The 25,547-nt window shown below is 39.6% G+C and overlaps 2 protein-coding genes across 3 annotated transcripts; one reads left to right on the forward strand and one right to left on the reverse strand.

Moving 5' to 3' along the window:
• The first annotated feature begins 2,437 nt into the window (after positions 1 to 2,437).
• On the forward strand, positions 2,438 to 6,577 carry grik6 (glutamate receptor, ionotropic, kainate 6). Its single transcript, XM_014998783.2, has 7 exons — positions 2,438 to 2,612; positions 2,692 to 2,915; positions 3,077 to 3,174; positions 3,461 to 3,678; positions 3,755 to 3,974; positions 5,023 to 5,267; positions 5,735 to 6,577. Exons 1-7 carry the CDS (start codon positions 2,448 to 2,450, stop codon positions 5,831 to 5,833), a joined length of 1,269 nt encoding a protein of 422 aa, XP_014854269.2. The 5' UTR covers positions 2,438 to 2,447; the 3' UTR covers positions 5,834 to 6,577.
• plch2b (phospholipase C, eta 2b) lies at positions 6,526 to 25,547 on the reverse strand. Of its 2 annotated transcripts, XM_014998739.2 has the most exons (20): positions 25,086 to 25,547; positions 21,005 to 21,151; positions 19,421 to 19,664; positions 19,199 to 19,328; positions 15,879 to 16,049; positions 14,916 to 15,009; positions 14,614 to 14,817; positions 14,402 to 14,522; positions 13,018 to 13,189; positions 12,822 to 12,941; positions 12,662 to 12,745; positions 12,471 to 12,568; positions 12,298 to 12,386; positions 11,638 to 11,823; positions 10,629 to 10,736; positions 10,430 to 10,554; positions 10,269 to 10,353; positions 10,048 to 10,194; positions 8,426 to 8,505; positions 6,671 to 7,825 (listed from the first exon to the last, which is right to left on the reverse strand). In XM_014998739.2, exons 1-20 carry the CDS (start codon positions 25,420 to 25,422, stop codon positions 6,743 to 6,745), a joined length of 3,825 nt encoding a protein of 1,274 aa, XP_014854225.2. In that variant the 5' UTR covers positions 25,423 to 25,547; the 3' UTR covers positions 6,671 to 6,742. The 2 variants fall into 2 exon arrangements, with proteins under 2 accessions (XP_087861820.1, XP_014854225.2); XM_088005694.1 differs by lacking the exons at positions 21,005 to 21,151; positions 25,086 to 25,547 and adding an exon at positions 6,526 to 6,659 and having other exon boundaries at positions 6,775 to 7,825; positions 19,199 to 19,438.

The raw sequence follows: 25,547 nt of genomic DNA on the forward strand, positions 1-25,547 counted from the left end.
ATAAATCAAGTCTTCTGCATCCTCCAGCTGGGTTCCTTTCCAGTCTCCTCTGACCTGAACACCTTCTTCTACATGTTTCCTGTTTTTCATACAAACTCAAAAAAGACTTTCTTCTTGCCACTTTTCAATTAAGGCCAGAGTCATGGACTGCACAACCAGTTTTTGTGTCAACAGATTCTCCCAGTCTGAGCTTTCTGTCTCTCTTCCACCAGGTCAAAAGGCCTCTCAGTTTCTCCTCTAATGCTCACATTTCCTGTCTGTTTTCTTCCACCAAAACGGACAGGAAATGTGAGTAAAAGCATAATAACACATTCGAATGTTAGAAAAGAACAGAGCGTGAGATCCTGTTTTATAACCAAATCTTGCTTTAAAGACTCCATTTCTTCACCACTGACCTGTCTGCTGTGCTCCATGATTCGGTTTGCTCTCCAAGGTTTTCTAAGAAACCTCTGAAGCCTTCACAGAACAGCTGTATTTATAATGAGATTATATTACCCACAGGTGGACTCTGCTTACTAATTAAGTTACTTCTGATGCTGCGTTCAAGTTACCGTGGAAGTTGGAAATTGAAGCTGGGTTTGACGTCAGACCAGAGGAAACAGAGTCAGGATTTCAACATGGCGACGCCCGTAGACGTTGTTCGGAGTACTTCTTACCACCATTGTTTTACGCTACATAAGCAAACGCCACTATTAATCTATTTGGTTTTAAATTGTACGTACTTCATGTGCGCACTCCTACATGTGTATATTTTCACCACGGCTTATTTTTGTTGATGCGTGGAGCGGCCATATTGAAATACAAAGCCGGTCTTACTGGGGGTAGCTTTAGTTGCTCCCCACTTTCCCAGTGGTAAACTTGAACTTTGGAGGGTTTTCCAGCTGGAAAGTCAAAATTCGCAGCTCTGACCACAACTGGAAAGCAGCATTAGTCAACTGGTTGGATCCTGTTAAGGAAGAAAATTATCTAAATTAATTAACTTTGGAAAAAGTCTGGCTCTCTCTCTTCCTCTGGATCCCAGGTCCTCTCAGCGGGCCGCGTGTGGCCACAAGGAAAACAACAATGCGTGTTGACATCACAGAATTACAGAGTTTAATAAACTTACACCAGAAACTGCAGAACAACGGAGACATACATTAATTTACCTGACATAAATGAAAAGAAGGAAAGAAAGAAAAGCAAAGACGTGCAAAGACATCTTTGGAGAATTGCAAGAGCAAATCTAATGTGTTACTTCTGTGTAGAAAGTTTTATCTTCTTTTCTTTAATTTATTCAAATAAGGCGTACCTTTGCTCATCCAATCCAGGAGCTATCTCTGACTCCCTATCTGAAGCCTAAAACCCCTGCAGTGTTTACGGCCTTTCACAAATGAGTGCGAAAAGCCAGAACCTTCCCTGTACTGCTCTCCACACAGACAAAAGGCAGTTCAAACGATCCTAGCAAACCATCTGCTGTAACTACAGGTAAAATAAAGGTCAACCGGCCAGAATAAGTTACTGATTTAAAACCACAATTTAGGCCATTTGAATCAAGACATGTTAAGTTTTAAAACTAGCTTATTTTAAATTTATTTTCTCAACAATCCTTTCTCTTTATCATGCAATAAAGTACTTTGTGATGGTCTCTGACATAAATCCCAATAAAATACTTGAAATCTGTTGGTAGTGAGACACAATGTTTAAGGTTTACTTATGAATACTTTTGCAAGGTACTTCAGTTAAACATGATTAGGGTTTAAGAAAGTTTCATCCTTTGAGAGCTACAGAAGAACCACACACTGCAAAAACACCAAGTCTTACCAAGTTTTCTTAGTCTAGTTTCTATTTTAAATATCTGAGTACACCTAAAGTAAGACAAAAATAACTTATAAGTAACTTTTCAGCAAGATATGGGAGCTTGTTTTAAGTCTATACTTATTTAAAATTGATTATTAAAGTATTAGTTCCATTGGCAGATTCTTTCACTTATGACATGGAAAAAATGTTTTGTTATAAGTGAAACAATCTTAATATTAAACAATTATTGATTTAGAACAACCTTCCAGATTTTGCTGAAAAGTTACTTGCAAGTTAGTTTTGCCTTACTTCAAGAGTACAGAGGTATTTTTACTAGAAACTAGACCAAAAATACTTGATAAGATTTTGTGTTTTTGCAGTGCAGTTCATGTTTAATGAAACCTCTGAATCTAATCCCAAACCAGAGGCAATTAGATTGTGGCACTGTGTTGTTGTTTTATCACAATCTTTGCAACTACTAACCTAAAATATACTACACTGTCTAATTTATTCCATATTTTCTCTTTCAAATCAGCGCAATCTGAGCTGAGAATCACAACCATTAAGGTAGTTGGTCTTCATCTTTTATTTCCATCAGTCTGATCATTAAACAAACAGTGCAGGACAACTGAAGTTGTGTCTCTATGCATTACTAGCAAGATCCATATACAATGTCCAAAGGAGGTCAGCTGGAAGGCTTCTGCATGGATCTGCTCTCTGAAGTGGCCAAGAAAGTTGGACTCAAGTACAAAGTGAAGCTGGTGAAAGATGGCGCCTACGGCCGGCAGGACGAGAGCGGGAACTGGAACGGGATGATTGGAGAGGTGGTGAGAGGGGTGAGCACCGCAGCAGTCATTAAACCAGTCAAAACACTTCAAAAAGGAAAAGACATTCATCGATGTTTTCATTTCACAGGAGGCAGATCTTGCGATTGCGCCGCTGACTCTGACTGCAGCGCGGGAGAAAGTGGTGGGCATGACCAAACCCTTCATGCAGACTGGGATCAGCATCCTGCTGAGGAAGGACATCTCAGAGGGAGCGGGTTTCTTCGACTTCCTGTCGCCCTTCGCGCCAGAAACCTGGGTCGGCATTCTCATCGCCTACATGGCTACTGCTGCTAGCATCTTCATAGCTACCAGGTTGGCAACACCGGTTTATATTACCTGGCATTACTAGTTTATGCTGTCGCTGATATCTGAATTTTTGTTTGTGGACTTTGTTGCAAACTTTTTCCATTGCCAGAGGTAACAATGTAGGTGCTATTTTGATAAGTGATTTTTTTTTCTTATGGTAAATACAGAGTGAGCCCAGGTGAGTGGAGTGAGGCTCAGAGTGAGAGAAACAGGTTCAGTTTCCTCTACAGCCTGTGGTACGCAGCTGGAGCTCTGACTCTGCAAGGTGAAGCAAAAACAAGACTTATTAATTGGTTAACGATCACTAATAGCTTTTTATTACATTTTTTAAAATCAAGTATATTGTTACATATTAGCTTGATACAATGACTGTTAATAAATATTTACTAAGAATATTTGCTGAAAGGTTACTTGTATATTAGCTTGAGTCTAATTTTAAGTGTACTAAGATATTTGCACTGTAAAACTGGACCAAGAATACTTGGTAAGATTTTGTGTTTTTGCAGAACAGCCATACTGAAGCAATATTTATTTACTCCGGTGCATCTCAGGTGCTGGTCCTCACCCTAAAGCCCTTCCAGGACGCGTGATCTGCAGCAGCTGGTGGCTGTTTTCTGTTGTTCTCTTGGCTTGTTATTTCTCCAACCTCAGCTCCTCCAAAGCCTCAGAGTCCAGTCACCTGACTGTGAAAGGGTTCGAGGACTTGGCCAGTCAGGACACGATTGAGTACGGATGCCTGGCCGGTTCCTCCACTCTTGCTTTCTTCAAGGTGAGTGTGGCCTGGTGTGGCTGGTCTGCCCTGTTTGGACTCACTGGAAATGTGTCTGTTTCTTTCCTTCACCTAGAATTCAAACAACCCAGTATACCGCAGAATCTACGAACACATGGAGAGAACGCAGAGCTTCGTGTCGTCTATGGACGAGGGGGTCAAACGAGCAAAGGAGGGAAGCTTTGCCTTCATTGGAGAGTCTGTTTCTCTGGACTTGGCTGTAGCGCGTCATTGTGAGCTGGTGAGAGTGCATGAGGTCATCGGCATGAGAGGATACAGCATCGCTGCCCCACTCGGTAAGGATCCTCCTCTTAAAATATCATTCATTTTGATTTACCAAATGTTAATCAAATATAAAACATTAAAGGTGACCTACTATGCTTCCTTGAACAGGCTAGGATAGATCTATGGGACATACAGAAAATGCTTATCACTTTTTTTGCACAAAATCATTCTTAGAATAGAAAACATGCATTTCTTGCAAAATTCCAGTGTGTATGCTGCAAGTTGAATATATTAGTAAAAATTGCAGAAGAATTTGAAGTCAACTTGTAGAAATTTAAGAAATAGTCAGTAATAGAAGAATAAAGCGAAAGCCTGTAAAATGCTAAAACTGTAGAAGAGGAGTGAAGCTTTTCAGTCAATGCAAAAATCTCATCCAGAGTAATAGAGATGTGTGTAGAGCAATGCTTACAAAGCTACACTGTAAAGTTCCAACAGTTTATAAGCTAAAATGAGCTGAAACGTGAAAGCTAACTAGGGAGCCAGCTTTAACAGGAAGGAGGGTTGGCACTGGGGTTTAAATGGGGTTTGGAATGAGGGCTGCACAGTGGCTCAGTTGGTAGAGCTTTTGCCTTGCAGCAAGAAGGTACTTGGTTCAATTCTTTCTGCATGGAGTTTGCATGTTCTCTGGGTTCTCCAGTTTCCTCCCACAGCACAGCCCAAAAACATGACTGTCAGGTTAATTGGTCTCTCTAAATTGTGTGTGTGTGTGCATAGTTGTTTGTCCTGTCTGTCTCTGTGTTGCCCTATCACAAACTGGCGACCTGTCAGGGTGAACCCGGTTTAAATTGGGGTTAGAATCAGGGTTAAAACAAAAGTTTCTAACATTAAAGTTAGAATTGGGGTTAACATTAAAGTTGGAATTACTGTTGGAGTTAAAGTTGGATTTGTAAGGATTGGAATCGGGGTTGAAAGAAATGAATTCTAACCCTATTCTCAACTCCAATTCATAATAATATATTTTCTGATGCCTTATAAATGTAATTTTTTGTACATAAAAATAGCAAAACAAAATAAAAGCATGAATTGATATCTTGACATAAAGTGTTGCCTTTAATCAAGGTTCCCCGATCATAAAGAACCTCAGTGTGGCGATCCTCCAGCTTAGCGAGGCGGGGGAGCTGGCCTATCTGCGGAGCAAGTGGTGGGCCAGCAGCTGCATAGCAGACAAGGCCAAACCTGCAGCCGTGCAGCCGCACAGCCTGAAGGGCATGTTCCTGGTGCTTGCTCTGGGCCTCGGGCTGGGGACCCTCCTGGCTGTTCTGGAGCTCACCTTCAAGAGTCGCAGAAAGGCAGCCGAACTGCAGGTACGAGTCAGGCGTCACTAGCTGCGTTTCCGTTACAAATTATCTGCAAACCTGTATTCTGAAAATGTTGAAAAAAACATAATTTTGATGTTTACATTAAATGAGAAAATAAATGTGTAGTATTTCCATTGCAGTTTTACAAAATGTGTATTTTGAAAACTACCCCATCCCAGTGCAACTTTGTATTTTATTTTATCAAAAACGTTTTGTTTTCTAAATTGCTGTGTTTCCATCCATCCAATTTGTGTAATTTCAATTTGCCCGCTTTTATGGTAAATGAAATTGCAGCTATAGTTTCAGATGTGCAGAGTTGTAAAATTACAATTTCTTCAAGAGCTGAACTATTGGAACTAAATGAAATCACAAACAACTCAGATGATTGAAGGATCTGATTATCTGAGGATTGTTTGGATGTTAGTTATCATTGAAATGATTTGTTTTGCTGCTCCTCACTCTGATCTCTGCAGAAGTCGTGCTGCGCCGTGCTAACCGAGGAGCTCAGTCTGCGCCTGAAGAACAGCAGTGCAGACAAACCCCAGGAGAACGCAGACAAAGAAAAACCATAAAAGACTCAAACGTTCTCTAGTCTGAAAAGTTTGCTCCTTTTAAATGAAATCAGACGTAACTTTATAGGTTTTTAAATTTGATACTAAACTTTTATTCAAAACAAAAACCTTTAACCTACAGCTGGGCGATAAAATCATTTCTATTGCTAAATTAAGTATTTTAATTCTTGGGAAATCAGTATTTGTTTTCTCCAACACATTCATTGGTTTTCCTTGTTCAGAGTGATGTTAAAAACTGCCATCTTGTTTTTACATCTTTTGTTTATTTCAACTTGAAATTCAGGTCAACTCAAAGAAAAGCTGGTTGAAGTAAAAGCCAGTTTGTAAAAATATTTTCTGTCATTTGTAATTTCTTTTTAAACAAAAAATGATAAATTTGATTTGGTATTTAAAAGAATCTGAGATTTCATTTTTAAACCATTTTGCCCAGCTGTAATTTAACCCCTAAAACTCACAATGTTTTTTACTAATGGCTTCTAAATGTAAATAAGAACAATAATAAAAAGTCAATGTTGGTTTTTACAAAAAAATAACTTTTAATCCAAGTTAACATTTAAAATCTGAAAATAAAACTTACATATAAAGCTTGACTACTAACTCAACAGTTTGCAAGCATTTCTGTACAGTTGGCAGCAGCATCATTTGATTTCAGCATTTTCTTTTCACAATGTCTCACAATAAAACGTTCAGGACTACAAACAGTCCAGCTACACTAGAAAAATAAAGTTTGTATTTTTGCTCAGGCTCCTGCTTTTCTTCTTTCCTCCATTTGTTCTTTCTTGTCGTGAACGTTGATGTCCGTGTTTTCTTCAGTCTGAGTCGTGATCTGATCAGGAAAAAGTGAAAAGCCAGAATCAGGAGTGAAAACTTTACCCTTGTATCACTGCTGGTGTTTCTACACTGCAGCTTTCAGTGTTGATATCTTCTTATGAATGACTGACCGTCAAAGAAGAGCGGCGATTTACAGCGAATCTCCTTCATCCTCTGGTCGAACAGCGCCTTCATCTCCCTCTGCAGCGTCCCCTCTCGCTGTTCTGACCCGGTCGGCGCCGGGCGGCTGGGCAGAAACTCCAGGCTGTCGGTGCTGCCCCCGCTGTTGCTGGATGAGCTGCCGGACAGGCAGAGGCCGTTGGGAATGCGTCTCACCTGGCTCTGCTCTTGCTGCCAGAGGAAGGCGGGCTTCCGGGTCGCAGCCGGCGTCAGGGGGGAACAGGTCTGTTTTCTGGGGCAGCTGTGTGAGCGGGGTTTGGTTCGTATCGGGGCTGACGGCCGATTGGACGCTGGCGCCTCTAAGGTGCGCCTGACCCTGGCGGGGGATGATGGAGGGATGAGTTTAGAGAGTTTGGCTTCAGGAGGTGGCAGAGTGTGAGACTCTGGGGCGGAGTAAGGCTGAGGTTCTGGATGGCGTTCAGGTTCAATGAAAACCTCACTGTTCTCCTCTGGTTCCTGCTCCTCTGGCAGCTCAGGGTGCTCCGGTTCAAACCTCCTCACTGCGTACTGCTCAGCGCAGCTTTGCAGCACAGATTCATTCTCAGAGTCCCTTCGATCAGCTTGAGGTTGGCCATCAGGACCAAGACTCTCCGCCAGAGAGACCTGCGACGGGGTGTCCAGGTCAAAGCTTTCCTCCTTCACGCAGGGCGCGGCTCCGCTGCTGTTGTGAGAGTCGGTGGAGGACATCCGGCTGAAGAAGCCTCGCCGTGTCTCTGGAGGCTCGTGGATCTTCACCCGGTGCGCTCGCCTCACAGGTTCGCTCATCATCCCCCGGTGGAAGGCAGCTTTAGCCGCTGGGCCTTTAACAACCGGAGACATTTCTCCATTTCTGCTGTCCTGAGACATGGTGTCCAGATCCCGGTTGAAAAACAGAGCACGTCCATCTTCGGAGGACTGGACGGAGACGTCAACAGAAGGGTGTCTTTGATGGCCCCTCATGTGCTTCTGAGCTGCTTTCTGGATGTGTTTTCGAGCTGCGTGCATGGCATGAGCAGGCTTGATCTGTTTCACAAAGAAAGTTCTAATCAGGACTTGAAGATCGTAAATAATACAAAGGTTTATTTTAAAGGTGACCTTTGTGCTTCCTTGAACAGGTTAGGATTAATCCATGGTTTATTCAAAACATTTATGCACACGATTATTCTTAGAGATTTTAATCTGGTCATTTCTAACTATTTTCGTGAGTTTTTCTTATCATTAAATCCAAATAAGTTGCTGCTGGCACATTCCCCAACTCAATGCTTACACTCACAGATGAAAATTTATGCAAACAGATGAACAACTATGCAACCGTACATCTTTGAAAAGCAGAAGTAGAGCCTTCTGCACAGTCAACATAAATGCAGGGTTGCTAGGAAACGGCGCTAGGAAATCTTCCAACAATTGGAAGATTTTGAAACAGCTCATTTTCCAGACATCCAGACTTATTGTCATGACAATAAGTTCATGACAAAATCATGAATTTAAATCATGAACTTATTGTCAAGAACAGCTGATTGATTTTTTTAGACACTTGGGCTATTTATAGAAGCAGTTAATACACAAATGAAAAATGTGCAAAAAGCGAATTTTACATAACAGGTTCCCTTTTGAGTAGCGTACCTTTCCTGTCATGTCATTAATGCCAACATGAACAAAAATGGACGACTCTGCCATGCCCTCCAGGTAGACGTGCCGATAACCTGCAAACACAATCAAACTGGTTATGATCTTTGTCCTTCAGAAACATTTTACAATCCAAGTCTGATTATTATATTTGCTCTTTTACATCTAGATTTTATTAGAAATGTATTTTTGTGGAGCCTTGGGGAAGTGAGACTGTTTGTGGAAAATCACACAGGAAATTTTGAGACTCATATAATCAATCACCTTCTAGCAAATGAAGTGTGGGGAACTATTGGACAATAGACTTTACTAGTGGATAAAAGTCCAGACAAACCCCAAAGATAAAGATCTACTTGCTAACAAACGGTTTATGAGGTGTGTGAGGTAAAACGCTGCATCCAGGAAGTATTCATCAGTTTTACAGAGAAGAATCCTTGAGGTTAACAAATCAGAACAAACAAAGTTTTCATGTTTGAAACTGAAATAAAACATTATATGCCACCATCTCTACTGCGAAGCATGGTGTTAGCAGCATTATGCTGTGGGGGCATTTACTTATGGCAACATTTGGGCAACATTTACAATCTAATGAGCCATTTCTGCTCTCAGGTCAGGAGCCGCATGACTTTTTGGAGAAAATAAAACTTATAATTTTAGATAAATATCTCTTCTAGGAAATTATAAGATATTTTATTTCTATTTTCAGGATTTAAAACAAAAGACTTTGGAAAAAGATTCATAGATTCCAACATAATGACAAGACAAATGTCTAAAAACAAAATAGAGTCAATCTTTGTTGAAATTCAAAGCAAATATAGCAGAAAACCTTCATTTTTTCATATATCTATGGTAGAAAATAGTAGAAAACTCCTAAAAGCAAGTGTACCAATATTGACCTGAGGCTAGGATTTCTGATTAAAATACTAAGATATGCATAAAAATATTTATGAAAATGTAATTTTTAAAAATAAGCTAAGAAACGTTTTCTTTGTCATTATGGAGTATTGTGTGTAAAAATAGAAAAAGAGAAGTGCTATGAATACTTTCTGGATGTTTGGCATCTGTTTTTTGTTAATCAGAATAAAAGATAAAATACTTCTCACGTTAAACTTTTACCATAGCAACAAGAACAAGAAAACTATCAGAAAGTGCAGTGAAATAAATTACAAGAACAAAAAGGAGAAAAAATGTACTAAATAAATATTTTTACATATTCAGGCACCAAATCATCAGTACACTCATGTAGATTATTACTGATGTTTAAAGTTACTTTTGATGGCTGGTGCATTTCTCCAGACTGAGACTTTCAGCAAAAAAGAAAAAACAAACCCAAACTGATCTAAAAGTGAAACATGAACACCTGGAAAAGCACCTCATGCCCACAGAGTGGAGGACCAGTGATGCTAATTCAATACAAATATGTCATAGAGCATTGTAAAGACATATTTGAAATACAATAAATACAGAAATAACTAAAGCAGGTTTTTGTCACTGGGTTTTTCAGCTGGATTATGATGCTGAACATCAACCAGAAAGACACTGACCTTCCTTCAAGGTCACGTCTTAATCCCCAGATTTAAACTCCAGTCCAACTGTGGAGATTTGAGCCGACAGCCTACCTGGCATCATGCTGGTGAAAGCCACAGTCCTCTGGCCAATGAAATCCCGTCCAATAGGATCATGATCCCAGACCTGGAACCTCACCAGGGCGATCTGAGGCATCAGGATGCTGAAAACCAGGGTCTCCTCCCACATCGGATTGAAGCCTACATGACAAAACCTTTCAATAAATGTGAGAAATGGACATAAAGCGACTTAGACAGGGAGTTTCTGCACTCACCGTTGTCATCAACCACTCTGGTTTGCTGCTTGGAGCAATCGACAGGCAGACCGATGATCTCGACTTCAACAAAGGGATCGATTATCTGAAAAAAAGGTCAAATCAGAGGTAATATTTGTTAATAATCTAAATAAACTCAGAATGGTTGTTGTGGGTCTTACTTCTCCTCTGTCTCCAAACATTGAGTCTTTAGGTTTGGGAAGTTGCTGCCCGCTGATGATCTTTAGCACCAGCTGAGTTTTTCTGTGTCCTGACAATGGATCCTCTGTCATCGGGTTAAAGGCCGCTGAGAAAAACCAGAAGCATTTAGCCACTCTTTTGCATAATCACATTTATTTTTCTATTTATACACATCCATACCTTTACACATGCACTTAGGCTTCAGAATATATCCACAGTTTCCATTGCTTGAAAACTTGGCTCGGTTCAGTTCAAGCATTCTGCCTTCTGTTTGGTAATTCATTGCAACTAGAATTAAATAAAAACATGCAAAATAAACATGGAGACCTTCTGGTAATATCACACAGCCTTTAAGGACATGCACTGTGGCTTATTTACTGTTATATGCAGAGTAGAGAGGTAGAGTACTCAAAAACTGTACTCAAGTTAGAGTACCACAAATTCAACAGATTTTCATTCAAGTAAAAGTAAAAAGTAGCCATCCAAAGAATTTACTCAAGTAAAAAAGTACTTGGTAGAAAGGCTACTGAGTAACTGATCAAATTATCAGTCATTTAATATTTAAAAATTACATCATCACATGTATGATATAAAAATAAATTTAAGTGGAAATGTTGGTATTTTAAAGATCAAAATGAAAATAATGTGTATAATTAACATAATTACAAAATAACAAAATCAGGCAGTACAGCATGACAATTTTTTTTTTTTTAATGTTACTGAAATAAATAAATAAAACTGAGTACATGTAACTATCCAACTCTGGTTATATGGTAAGTATAATTTACATTATTATTATTCAATTCAAAAATACTTTATTAACCTCAAGGAGAAATTAAATTATTATTATTATTAAATTATAAATTAATAATTTATAATTCAATAATTATAATTATTCAATGTATTATTATTGTTTGATTATTGACTGAATTTAAAATTATTGTACATAAAAACAAAAAAGCAAAGCGCCAATCATGATTTATTTTGAAAAAAGGAAGTGTATTATTTTGAAGAGCGCTTAACCGGATATGGTTTTGTCTTCCGTTATTTTCTGTTGCTAGTATACGAAATGCCCGTTGCCGTTTCTTGTTCAGTAAAAACCGAATCAAAAGTGTTCAGCAGAGACATTTGAGCCTCCGTCATGACTGATTACGTAAGTTTTCACTACGTAACGGTCTACATCGATTACCCATATGGCATCCAGTATTCCAATATGGCTGCGGGTTAAAGTTGCTCGAGTCCACTCTGAAGTTCGACGGATAGACTCTGATAAGCTGGCGCTGGTTGAAACGCACCAGCTCGCCTGGTTTCAGCTGTAAAATCTGGTTCATTACAGTCTCGTTAAGAGATGACACCTGCCAGCTGCTCAGAAATCCTGCGAAACAGAAATCCATGAGAACAGCCTGCGTATTAGGGTCATTGTCTACATAAGATAGCATAGTTGTGCCAAAAACACTCAAAAATGTTAGAATAATAACATTTGCTAGGGAAAAAACATGGATATTTTTGAAAAGTCGAAAATTTGCTGGTGTAAAATTTAAGGGGGATATTTTAAAGGGAATTTTTGAATTTTGAAACTCAGAAATTTCCTAAATTTTCTCGAAAATTTCTGAAGTTAATCTGAAAATTTTTGACTTTCTTGAACATTTTCGACTTTTCAAACTTGGACATTTCCAAGTTTTTTCTAGAACATTTCTGAGATTATTCTCAACATTCCAGTTTCTGAGTTTTTTGGGGTTAAATGTACTAATTTGTTTCTATCTACAATGGCCCCAGTAAGCCATGATATAAAACACAGATGTGATGATTTTCGCTAAGTGCTGCTACATAAAGCTTCTTTGGTTTTTACCTTGCGTTTCTATTTCATGCACTCGGACAGATTTAGTGTACTTGACCAGGTCAGACAAAGCTCTGGAGAGTCTCATGGTTTTCCTTTTTCTGAAGAAATATTGCAGAAACACAAATGTAACTGTAGATATAAAACATCTTTTAAGGCTGATGCGTCCAGTTCAGGGACCTTACTTAGGATGGTAAACAATCTGGGTTCTGTCTCGGCTGCTGCTGTGGTCTGATTCACCGTCAGACATAGCCTTGCTCTTTACACGTATTTTCTTTTTTCTCTGAAAACATGAAAGATAAATGAAGCTTTTTCAAATATGTTTTTTTAATGTCAAAGGTTGTGGATTAGAGAATCTGGAGAAATGAACTGGCACCTTCCTTTTGAAGCTTCTTATGATTGATCTGCCAAACCGTCTCTTCTTTTTGGGCTGATTAGCTGATTCTGCACCGTTCCCAGGCTGAAAAGGTTCAATGCTATTTGTTAACACATCCATCCATCCGTCCATTCATCCATTTATTTATTTCTTAATTTGCCTGTAAGTCGTTGTCACTATCATCATCATCATCATCTTCCTCCTCCTCGTTCCCTGTGTCTTCATCAGATACGTCTCCCTCCTCTGCATCAGGGTCAAGGTTTGCTGGCAGTTTCTTTCCCTGAAAAACAGGAATATATTCTCTTTTTTTCACACTTTATCACTTAATTTGAACAGTGAAATAAACAGATTTGTACCTTGATTAAAATCTTCCCTTTCAGAATCTCAGGTGAAGGCAGCTTCTTGCATTCCTGCGCGCTGACGTTGGTCAGGTCCAGTTTGTCCTGCAGCACCTCTCTCAGGTATTCGGCCATTTTTTTCTGCTGTGGCACAGTGCAGTGGTTCTCTATGGAGAGGATAACGGGGTACCTGGAGGAGAGTCATCATGACAAACTGAGGATTCAAAACGAACAGAACTAATATATTAGAACTGCAGCATATATCTTTTATAAAGAACATGTGTTTCACATATTTGTTAAAAACAGTCACTATTTTGTGGCAGTAGAAGACAGATAATCTATGAAAAGATCGATCTCCTCATCCGCCTCCCTGACCAAAAACAACCAGTGCTGGTTGTTCTCGCTCCTGGTTCTGGTTCTGCTCTGCATCCCCAGAACCAAACATGGATAATCAGCATCCAGCTCCTATGCACCACAAATCTGGAACAAACTACCAGAAAACTGCGTAACAGCTGAAACACTGAGTACCTTTAGCCCTTTCATGAATTAACTATGATCCTTTATGTCAGGATTTTTTTTCCAAAGTGTTTTTTATTTTCTTAAAAGTATAAAAAGGTGGGATTTATTTTGTAAAAACAAAATTTTTTCTAGGATTTTTTTCTAGTTGATCAGTTGTAATTTTCTCCAAATAAAAAGTTGTTATTTGGACAAAACATCAGCAGCATTAGTCTGTCTGCCATATTGGATTTAACAAAAATGTTCTTGCACTTTGCAGTGGATGGCCAGTAGTTGGCAGTGTATTGTATGACGCACTAGTGTCCACTTCAGTGGTTTCAGTGCATTTATAACATAAAAATCCACAGGAAAAAGGGTTAAATCTCGACTAAAAGCCCACCTGCTTTTGAAACATCGTAAATAACATCAATATATCTGACATGTAACAACAGCACTTGACAGAATGTAATGCTTCAGTTGTTTGCGTGTTCTATGACTTTGTGTTGTCCTGAAGTAAAGCACTCTGAAATGCATTGTTGCTGAAATGTGAAGCAATTGACTGATTGCTAAGAGTGCTAACAGCAGAAAAACAATTTGTCATGACAGGAAAACCGTCTATCTGCTGTCATTGGTGGCTATGCTAACTAGCCTTAGCATCCACAACAAGCTCTAGTAGCTGCAGTGTAGCAGAGAGCAAGTAGGGGAGGCGAGGGTGATTGACAGCACTAAGGGCCGCCTCCTGCCTCTGATTGGTTGTTTCTAGGTAGCACTGGGAGAAAGCAGAGGAGCTACATTTTTTCACAGATTATCTGTCTCTTATCAAACTGTCGTGACATAGTGACAGTTTCAACAAATGTGTGAAAAATATATACTTTCATAAAAGTTACAAAGTTGCAGCAGAGCTTACGGTGACTTAGTGAAGGCATATTTGTTAATTGTTTCAACAACGTCTTTGAAGAGGATTTTGGATGTCAAAGTGTAGCCGTGATGAATGATGGGTTCACCATCCGGTCCGTCCCAGCAGTCCACTGGAAGACAGGAAAAAATAACAAAGAGGTGCTGATGTTTCTGCAACGTCATGCAAAACAAACACTTGCAGTGGCTTTTGCAGCCTCTCACCCTCCACACAGCGGCAGCCTGCCTGCAGAACATAGGCGTACATTTCCACCCTGGACTGGGACAGCAGCTGGTCTCCAGTCAGGTAGGTGTTGTGCGACGTGGCAATAAAGTAATTAGTGAGAGGCTGCGTCATGTCCTGGTTCACCTGATTGTGCTCGGGGTTGAAGATGTCGCCTGCAGGACTTCGCATGTAGTTGGTGAAACCTGCAGGAGGAAGGATGGGGCATCATAACGTGCATTTGCACACTGGTGGCATGTTCATGTCTCTGTCATTGTTTGCCTGATGAGCCACATGTACCCACCGTCAATACCCAACACCATATGCTGGAGGTTCTCAGGACACGGCTCAAACTTGGCCACAATGTCGAATAAATGCTCTCTGCTCAGGCCGCGCATCTAGACAGAACAAAACATAATGTGTTCACATCTTCTGATCACTTAAAATAATGTTGTATTCTAAAGTTCAGCAGCAGTAAATGTAAAAATGCATTAAAGTATTGAAATAACTTAATATAATCTCACATCTTTGACTTGAGTACATTTATTCAGGAAAGAAGAAACAATCCATGCAATCAAATTATTGTTTTACAAAAGTTATGTGCTTCCATTATTGTCACCTCTAACTTTTTGAAATGAGCTAAATAAAATATTTTTTTGCAAATTAATAATTGCAAATAATATAATTTTTTTTGCAATTAATGTGATTATTAATTGCAAAAATGTAGATAATATTTACATATAACAGATAATAAAAAGAGCAATAAATGAACATTAATATTTCAAATAAAGACATACACTTTCAGATTTTAAAGTAAAAATTTGAAAACAAACATGCAAATGTAAGTTTTTACATTCGTATCTTATTAGCACAATTGATGAAATTGTGAGATTCATTCAAATTAAAAGCTTAATATTTCATACAATTTCTGCTTTAATTTTCCAATTTTATATTTCTATGAGGAAATTTTAATTATTTTTAAAGCGAGTCCTAGTTGACTGAACAATGAGCTTCAGATGGACAAAATTAATGTGTAATAAAAATAAAAATATTATTAATTATATAAATATAATATAAACAGGAGACAATGTACAGTAAATAGTAAACTAAAAAAATATACATTTGGAAACAGTGAAGTAGCTCACACAATGACACAAAAATCTTGATCAGCGTATGGACCCTACAACAGAATTTGAAGTATAAACAATAATTTATAAAACTTTTTTTTCCCAGAACATCTCAGTTTATTTATTTATTTATTTTTTACCTTTTGTTCGTTTTCCAGAAACCGTGCGAGGTCGTGCAGATCCAGAACTTCTTTCTGGTTGCTGTAGGAGATCATGATCAGGTAAAGGTCTCTGCGTGTGGAAATCATCTTGTAGAAAGAGCAAAATTCATCGAAGCCCAGAGAGCCCTGGATCTCATCTGTGTCTGCTTCCTGCAAAAGGAGAGTTTTATTACAAAGGGAATAAATCAGCAGAATAGGATATCTCTCATACACAGTTATTGTCGTCAGGAGGAATCCAGTTAGCTGCTGAACTAACGCAATAACACAGAGCAGTTCAGGCCATCTGTGGCGGCCATATGGCTTTCCTGCAGCAGTCCCTGGTCGTCTTCTGCCAAGTAGCTAAATAGATTTTTTTTTTCTGCGTTGCTTCATTTAATCTTTCTGCTGCTTCAATTGAACCGATGGCCAGATCACAGAGAAAATCTCTTGATAGGTTTCTGATTTCTGCTGATGTTCTCTGAACTCTGGCCTCGGTTTTCCTCATCATTTCCCACAAGTATTTTGCCAACATCTGACTGAACTGAAATCGGCTGATCACCCTGAAGACAACTTTCGCATGGTAGCAGCATCATGCTGATGGACAGAGATGTGAACAAAGTCAGTCCTGGAGGGAAGCTCGTTAGAGGTGAATAAAAACATATACAAGGAGCCACCATACCAAGGTTTAAATCAAAAGACATTAATTTATCAGACTAGCCTAATCAAAGTCCAAACCAGAATCCAATTGAGATTTGAAAATATGTTTTCATTTATGCTATTTATTCAATCTAGCCAAACTTGGGCTATTTTCCAAAAACGAAAAAGTAAAAAGTTTAATCTCCTGATGTTAAAGATATTTGAGAGAAATTTTAAGCTTGCAGTAACTACATCAAAAAATAATTTTACTCAGTACTGGCCCAGGGGAGCCAATAACAAACACAGTTATCATTTTTATTTCTGAAAAATATTTGAAAAACCATTCAGCCTTTTTATTCTAATACTTTGTACTGGTTTGTGCAGCCAAACAAAATTCATGGAAATTTGTGGCTGTAACACGATAAAACATTAAACAGTAGACTTCTTTTTTCAGGGTAGACAGCTTATCTATAGAGTTTATTACTGTGAAATGCTTGGAAAAATTGCTCTTAACAGAAAATATTCATTTAAAAATACAGGGGGGAAAAGACCCTAAAGATTAGCATGTTAGCACTGCTGGTGTTTAGTCCTATTCACTTTTAACTAATGCAGTGTTTCTCAACCTTTTTTGGGCCAGCGCCCCCCTAGCCTTTATCCAGGTCCTCACCGCCCCCCACCAAAGAATTTGAAGGCTACTTTGCACTGACTATTATTTTATTATTAAAGTTACTATCACTACTGTAGATGTTTTGATTTTTATGCTTGTTTCTGTATTTATCATCAAAAATAATTTCCCAGAGAACAAAAAAGCCATGGGAACAGAAATTATTTTCACAGGTGTCTACGAAAAATGCAATGAACATTCAAGTTAAAATTGGTAGGCCTAACAGCAGCCAATCAGAGTGGAAAAAATATTCTTGTTCTGTGCCATTTTCTAGTTGTTAAATATTCCACAAGATGATCAGATAAAAGATGTACAGCAATGCCAGTTTAAACTTTGAACTATTTGCAAAAAGACTGAGCTCTGCAACATTAAAACATGGATAGAACTGTAACTACATTAATCATAGCTCTTCTTCTCTTCAGTGTTTGTCAGTTTCTGGTGGTGCAGCTCTGTGCTGCCTTCAGGAGAATGGGACATCAGAGTATCATCCATAAAATTTCACCCACATGGCACGCTCACCATCAGTAATCTTCACTCATCACCTGCTGCGCCGCCTAATCGTCATGTGTTTCACATCATGTGTTGATTTTTCCCTGTTCAGCGTTGGATTCTCTGTTTTTATGCCATAATTCACATCTAGTTCGTCGCTCCGTTTTATGTCCCGCTTCTCCTGTTTCAGAGTTTTGCGCAATGTGTGCGTCGTTTTTTTTTTTAACCCCCAAAGGTGCGCAGCGTTTGGGAAGCGTATCGATGGGAAAATGGCAGACTGACATAAACCTTTTAAAACAACTCAAACATTTTTCGGTATTCTGATTATTGAAATTTAAAAGTGCTGTGGTACCGTTGTTCTATCACCCCCGTTTCATACCGGACCACTTACAGCTCCGGTGTTAATGCTATAAAATGAACGCTCTCTATCGTGGTATCACCATGGAGGGATTTCTTTATTTAAATGGGTTCATTTTTCAGAGGGATGCAAAGTCAGGGTATCGTGATTTTAGTAATTACATGTTTATAAGAGCGATTTTCTGTTGTCCTTCCATGGAAGCGGGCAGCTTTCAAACGGAAATAAAACACTTTTTAATATAAGTTGCTGCTTTGACATGATCACAGAACTGTCGAAACATCTGTACAAAAATACCAGACAAAGTGAATCACAGCACCGTCATCAGCCGGTGTAACGCTGAACTGATGCGGTGAAGCTACTAGTAGCAGGAGCGGAGCTGAGCCAAAAGCTAACCAACACTGAGGAGAACAAGAGCTGCCATCGATACAGTAGCAGCCAAGCATGATTTAATGTTATACAATACAGTTTTACCAAGTTGCTCAAAGTCTAAACTGGTATTGTTGTGCATTTAATGTGTAAAGTTTACCTTCGACCAAACGCCCCCCAAAGGAATCCCAGCGCCCCCCTTTTGTAAAAAATTCCGCCAGCGCCCCATGCCGTCCCCTGAACGCCCCCCGGGGGGCGGTACCGCCCACGTTGAGAACCGCTAAACTAATGGCTAATTTCGGCTAAATCATTAATTCGATGTCAGTTATTTTATTATACATACTATAAACTCAAATCTTCCAAACTATAGGAAATAAGATAAATAAGGATCTGAAGTTGGGTTTACAATGTTTTGCTAACAACAGATAGTTATTTTGTTAGCAAGAACGATCATTCAGATCGCTTTTTGCTAGCAAATATTAGCAAGCTAAATCTGTGTGAAGTGTCAAAAACAATCCATCTTTTTTATTCTGCTTCACAATTACGTTCTACAAACTTTGTGTTGATCTGTGACATAAAATCCAGCAAAAAAAGAAAGAACAAATGGAAGTTTGAACACGGCACAAAGCGGAAAGATATGACTACTTTTGCAAGCCACCACCGTTAGCCTACATGCTAGCTCATAGTTTTTAACATCTGGCTGCTGCAGAACAATCAAATTTTCAAATATTATTTTTAAATATGAGCGTAAATAAACATCTCTAGCTGTGTTTCTATGTATTAAGAAAGCGGTGTAAATGTTCTCACTTGAAACATGTCCTTGACTTTCTGCTTGGGTAGATTGACATTAAGCTTGTGGAGCAGCTGGTGAACTTCCCCAATGCTCAAGGTACCGTCTCCATTTTTGTCAGCCTCAGAGAAGGTCTGCTGCAGCCATGTGCAACGCAGTTAAGGCTCAATCAGAAAACACAACAGGATCTAAGCTGTTAATCACTGCACTGTTGGCATGAAGGAGTGGATAAAGGATATTGATCCCGGGTGCGCTGTCTGCGGGCCAGACTGTCTTCATCGCTGATCCCGGCCATCAGGTACTTGAGCCCCTGGATCCAGGTGCGCACCTCCTCTGCATTGTTGGAGACCAGGTCCAGGGACTTGACTCGATCCCCGTAATAAATACTGAAGCAACAGTTTGGGTCGAAACGGTTTTCTGCGTAACGCCGGAAGATCTCAGATTTCTTCCCTTCACAGACCTCATGGATGGAATCGATGGATACTGGAGCAGAAAAAAAGCATTCAGGTTTTCAGACCAATTTCACAAAGTCAGCAGAAAACAGAGGAACAGAGAAATCTGAAAGAACTCACGTCCCTTGACTTTTTTCACATTTTTGTTTATAATTCAGTCTTATTCTAAAATCAGTTTGGGGACAGTTTTCATAACGAAAAATGAAAATACGTTTTAAGACATTTTGTGTCCATATATACAAAGTATGCAACATTGGGGGCACACTAGCCTTTGTTTTCTGTTGCAGGCCTATTTATTGGACGCGTTGGATCCCCTGACGCGTCAAACGCTGGAAATGCTTCAAATCGGCGTTAGTAGCAAACTAAAAAAATAATATCTGAATTCTGAAATGCAGAGCTGAATTTAAGCCTGCCATTTTTTTAACTATTTGAAAGTTACATCAGCTGATAAACAAATTTAAATTAAACAAGTTAACAAATTTGATAGCTTATATTTCCCCAATAGTGGTGGCAGTCAACAGCAGGAAAATTCAAGTTATTATTTGTGTAACAACTATAAAATAATATATAAATCATTTTTCCATGTGTAATAGCATTTAGTTTGTATTATTCAATGTTATTTTAAGTACATATATTATCATGCTAGCTTGGTGCTCTTGGGGGCCCTCTGGTGGTGTGGGGGACCTAAGCAGCCGCTTAGCTTACATATGCCTTCAAGTGTATCAGCTACCCAAATCTTCACAGCCTTGGTTTGGTATTTTGTTGAAACGCCTTTGCCACAGCAGCTTCAGGAGTTTGAGGTTACATCTCTGCAGGCTTGATGAATCTATTTTGGTATTTTCTGACATTGCAGATCCTCTCCTGCTCCGCAGAGCTGCATAGGTCGGTATTAGCAGACAGGCATTTTCAGGCCTTTCCAGATACAGTCTGTTCTTTTGGATTTAAATCTGGTCACTGTTCCTGAAGCCGCTCCTTCATAATCCTGGCTCTGCACTTCGGGTTAATTTTGTGTTTTCACCTCAGTCTGAGTTACAGATCATTACAATGGAACAGGTTTATTTGAAAAGTTTCGTCACGTTTAGCAGATTTTATCACAGCTAAAAATATATGTTTTCTTAATTTGCTGATAACATCCAAATTTGTCTTTGTGTCATCATGCATGTATAAAAAGTCAACAATGATTAACATTTTTGTTAATTTCAGAGAAAAAAGGGACTAAACTCGTCTTTTTGGAACAACCTGACTTTCCACTTCTCCAAACATTTACATTATATTTTCATTTTTCTGAAGCCTTTGTTTCACAGTCAACAGCATTTCTAGTTCAGCTTTGTTTGGTGTTTTGGTGAAATAAAAATGACTTTGAACTCTCACTTTTGGCCTTGTCGTGCTTTTTGGAAGGCCGCCACCGGATGCAGGACTTGTGCTCGTCCAGGAAGAAGAATCGGACCAGCCCTTTCTTCTTCCCCTTCAGTTTGGTCATCTGGGTGCCGGTCTGCATGGTGCACATGCATCGCTCCACTGCACGGGCAAAGATGGTAAAAAGGGTCATTTTCTGTCCCTCAGAGAGAAAAGCATGGAAAATAAATGTGATGCACTGACAGAATAATGACAAAATTAAAGCTAGATTGAAGTGTTGTGTTCAAATATGACTGCAAAAAGTGTAAAAACCCACCTCTGTTAAAACTGATACTTGGTGTAATTTGTTTTATTTACATTATTACATAATTTTGTGTTTATATCCATTAAATGCATTTAGTAAATAATCCAAGCATTGTCTGTGTCGAATGCTTTTAGGAAGCTGCTTATATTATTGATAAAATAACAACATAAGCAGATTAAAGTTTATATTGTCTGACTAGATTTAACCCTTTAACACCAAATATGTCATTTTTGATGATCATTTCTCTAAATATTTTCCTAAAACAATCTGCTGATTCAAGTAAACCTATCACATAAATTTATACAGCATACATATGTATTGTAGATGCAGGGGCGCTGCCAGGAACTGTGGGCCCCCTGACAAGAAATTTGTTTGGGCCCCCCTGCGCAGCTGCTGTTGCAATTTTTTGAGTCTATTTGACACATAAAAAGCGTCACAATTTTAAAGGCCTGCATCTGCCTTGCTTTCTTTGGTTCAATACTGATAATTAGCACAATATTTACTGCTCATAAATTTAACAATTTAAGCAAGTAGGTTGCTTAAATTTTTCCTATTAGTTTTAGATACTGAAATGTCTCTCCTCACAAGCAAGTCAAAAGCAACATGCAACTCCACATAAAGCTATCCAGACTTCTCAAAAATGCTATGTAGTTGCATTTTATTCAAGCTGCAGTACATAACTTTAATAAAAATATATTTTCTCCATATTTGTTAAATCTGTCATGATGTCATAGCAGTTTGTTATGATATGAGACAGATAATCTGTGAAAACAATCAATCTTCTCCATCTCCTTCCTGAATTACTATTACTGGTTAAAGTAATGCAACGTTCTGACCAAAACAACCAATCAGAACCAGGAGGAGGGTCTTAGCGCTGGCAATTAGCCTCATTCACTCACTGTTAAATGTGCTAATGGTGGAGAAACAACTTATTATTACAAGAAACCGTTTATCTGCTGCTATGCTAACTAAACTGAACGTTCACAGTTTGAATCTGCACAGCTCTGTGCTGAGCTAGCTGCAGAACAGCACTAAACAAGGGGGAGGATGGATGAGCAGCATCACATGAAATTGTGATTGACAGCACTAAAACTCTCCTGACACTGACTGGTTGCTTCTTGCACTGGGAGAAAGCAGAGGAAAAAGATTTTTCACAGATTACCTCTCATACCACACTGTCACAACATAATGACAGTTTTAACAAATATGTGGAAAAAAAATATATAAAAGTGACATACTGCAGCTTTAATTTCACTCAGGAGAGGACGGGTCAGGAGGGATGTGGGTTAGAGCTGCTGCTGCTGCTGCCTGACAGTGTGGTAAAAGGTACAAAGAATATATTGGTAATATATACAATGGTGGGATCTTTTATATATATATATATATATATATATATATATATATATATATATATATATAACAACTTTGAAAAACTATTCGTCGCTCTGTTCAATACTCCCGTCCCTCACTCCTGCCTAGAATGATTTAGTGACGCTGTTGCAAAGGGTTAATAGTTTGGGTTATGCATAACTTATCTGATCGCTTCCATAGCAACAAGCAGAAGCAAGACATTGCCTCAGAACTACAGAGACCTCATTGTAGCTATGACCTCATCTGTGACATAAATAGATCAAAGAACTTCTGAGGTTATGAATGCTTGTATTTCAAAACATCCAAGCAGTTCTTCAACACTCTTACAAGAATTTTTAATATGGCAGGGATAGTAGTTAGCGAGTTTTCCCCCCAAGTTTTGGCGTAGGATATTTGGTAACTACTGGAATGAAGAAGGTGTGTGACGGTTTATTTCCTGGTAAAGATTCAGAGACAAGTAGCTCTCAAGACAAGAGTACTGTGTCCAAGTATGATATCTTTGATTCATATCTATTTGAAACTTCCCCGGCTGGGGGAGTTCTTCGGGAGCCTTCCCAGACTGGGAAGCAAGCTTCCCCGGCTGGGGGAGCTCTGCGGGACTAGAAGACTGGACCCACGAAGTGAGCGCTGTCCAAGAGAACGTTTCCTCAGAAACCACAGGGATTGTCGTGACTGAGACAGAAACTGAATCTTCTCTTGAAGAAAACGAAAATATATGGGAACCACTTTTGTTTATGTTTTCAGGTTTGTTAGGTTTGTATTTCTTGTTCTTTCGGTGGGATCTTATTTACTGTGGGGGTATTTTCAAGTTTTTCATTTTTCTATATTTTGTTTGTGGACTTATTTGTTTGGAACATCTAGCCAAACATTGAGCGCTTAGCTTTAAATTTAATTACATTTAATTTAATTAATTCAATTTCAAAAAGGGGGTGGGGGGGTACATAGTGGTGCAGTTGGTAGAGCTGTTGCCTTGCAGCAAGAAGGCTCTGGGTTCAATTCCTGGCCCGGGTCTTTCTGCATGGAGTTTGTATGTTCTCCCTGTGCATGGTGGGCTCTCTCCGGGTACTCCAGCGTCCTCCCACAGTCCAAAAACATAACTGTTAGGTTAATTGGTTTCTCTAAATTGTCAATTGGTTTCTCTAAATTGTCAATTGGTTTCTCTAAATTGTCCCTAGGTGTGTGTGTGTGTGTGTGTGTGTGTGTGTGTGTGTGTGTGTGTGTGTGTGTGTGTGTGTGTGTGTGTGCGCATGGTTGTGTGTCCTGTCTGTCTCTGTGTTGCCAGTCTGTTGCAGACTGACTGGCAGTCTGCAACAGACTGGCAACCTGCCCAGGGTGAGCCCCACCTCTCGCCCAGAACGTTAGCTGGAGATAGGCACCAGCACCCCTCCCGACCCCACTAGGGGACAAGGGTGTCAGTATTGTTCCTAATCCTTCTCTACATGATCATCTCCAGAGGTTCCACAGTCGTCCCCAGAACAAAACCAACCTTCTTTATCAGGGTGTTGAGTGATTTTAGGTCCCTGGCTCTGATGCTGCTGCCGCAACAGATGACGCTCTCAACAACAGACTGATAGAAGATCTGCAGCATGGAAGGATGAGCAGCACCACATGAGATTGTGATTAACAGCACTAAAACTCTCCTGCCACTGACTGGTTGTTTCTAGCACTGGAAGAACGCAGAGGAAATAGAGTTTTTCACAGATTACCTCTCATACCACACTGTCCCAACATAATGACAGTTTAAAAAAAATATGTGAAAATTTTTTTTTTATAAAAGTGACATACTGCAGCTTTAATTTCACTTAGGAGAGGGCAGGTCAGGACGTCCTCTCCTGACCCGTGGTAACTTAACAGATGAGTTAAGTTACTACTCATCTGTTAGTTACCACTTAACTCATCTGTTAAGTGGTAAAAGGCACAGGGGACAAGTTAAATATATGAATATGTTGGTAATTTTTTTCCTTAATTCATTAAATGCTAGTGAAGAGGAGGCAAACAGTCTGTAGCTAAGCTAATTATGCAAAATGGTTGATAATCTCACACAGTCTACCCACCTCTCTTGGACAAAAACTGGGTTATAAATTAATACTCTTGCCTTTTTCTCTCTCTACGTCTCTGCAACATGCAACATTTTTGCAGCAGCATTTTCTCGTGGTGAGTTCAGGTGATGGTCAGGTCATTGTTTTTGTGCACCGTGAGCAGGTAACCTTTGTTTGTAATCTGAAGATACATGTGACGCAACCTGGGACATCATTCAGGCTAATCCTAAGGGATTGTCTGCAGTCCATATGCTCATTATCTGCTTCTCCGCTTCCCTCTCTGTTGTTTGTGCAACTGACAACCCTTAAAGGTCACCTAAAAGCACATATCCAGAATATATCTGGAGGATGAATTGTTCCCAAAAGGTTAGTGGAGGCTTACCTATTTGACCCAGCCTCCATTTGGGTTGTGCAACCACACTGCCGCCGATCCAGAAGAACTCCTCAGCCAGTCTGGAGATGGACGCTTTCTGCCAAAGTTTGGGCGAGCTCATGATGGAGTGGGTGGGCGAGTTGACAGGGGTGGAGGTCCGCTTGGCTTCCCGTTTGGCCCGTGACGGGGAGAACATCCCGGATGATCCCAGAGCCTGGAAAGTAGTCTTCTTCGGGGTCGTCCGGGAGGATGGCGGCGGGCTCTGGCCCAGAGACGGCGGAGCCATCGCTGAAGGCCTGTGGTTCATCTCTGAACTATACATTTGGTTCCGGCTCACATGTCCCATTCGCAAAACATGGACATACCTTCCTCCTGCCTCCAACAGAAAGCTTTAGTCGCACCGTGGCAGCAGGTCCTCCAGTTTCCATCAGTCTACCCACATGAGCAGATCATTCAGTCAGGATCCGGTGC

Source organism: Poecilia mexicana, unplaced genomic scaffold, assembly GCF_051168715.1.
Source record: "Poecilia mexicana isolate PSO_F unplaced genomic scaffold, ASM5116871v1 scaffold_5, whole genome shotgun sequence".
Classification (NCBI taxonomy): Eukaryota; Metazoa; Chordata; class Actinopteri; order Cyprinodontiformes; family Poeciliidae; genus Poecilia; species Poecilia mexicana.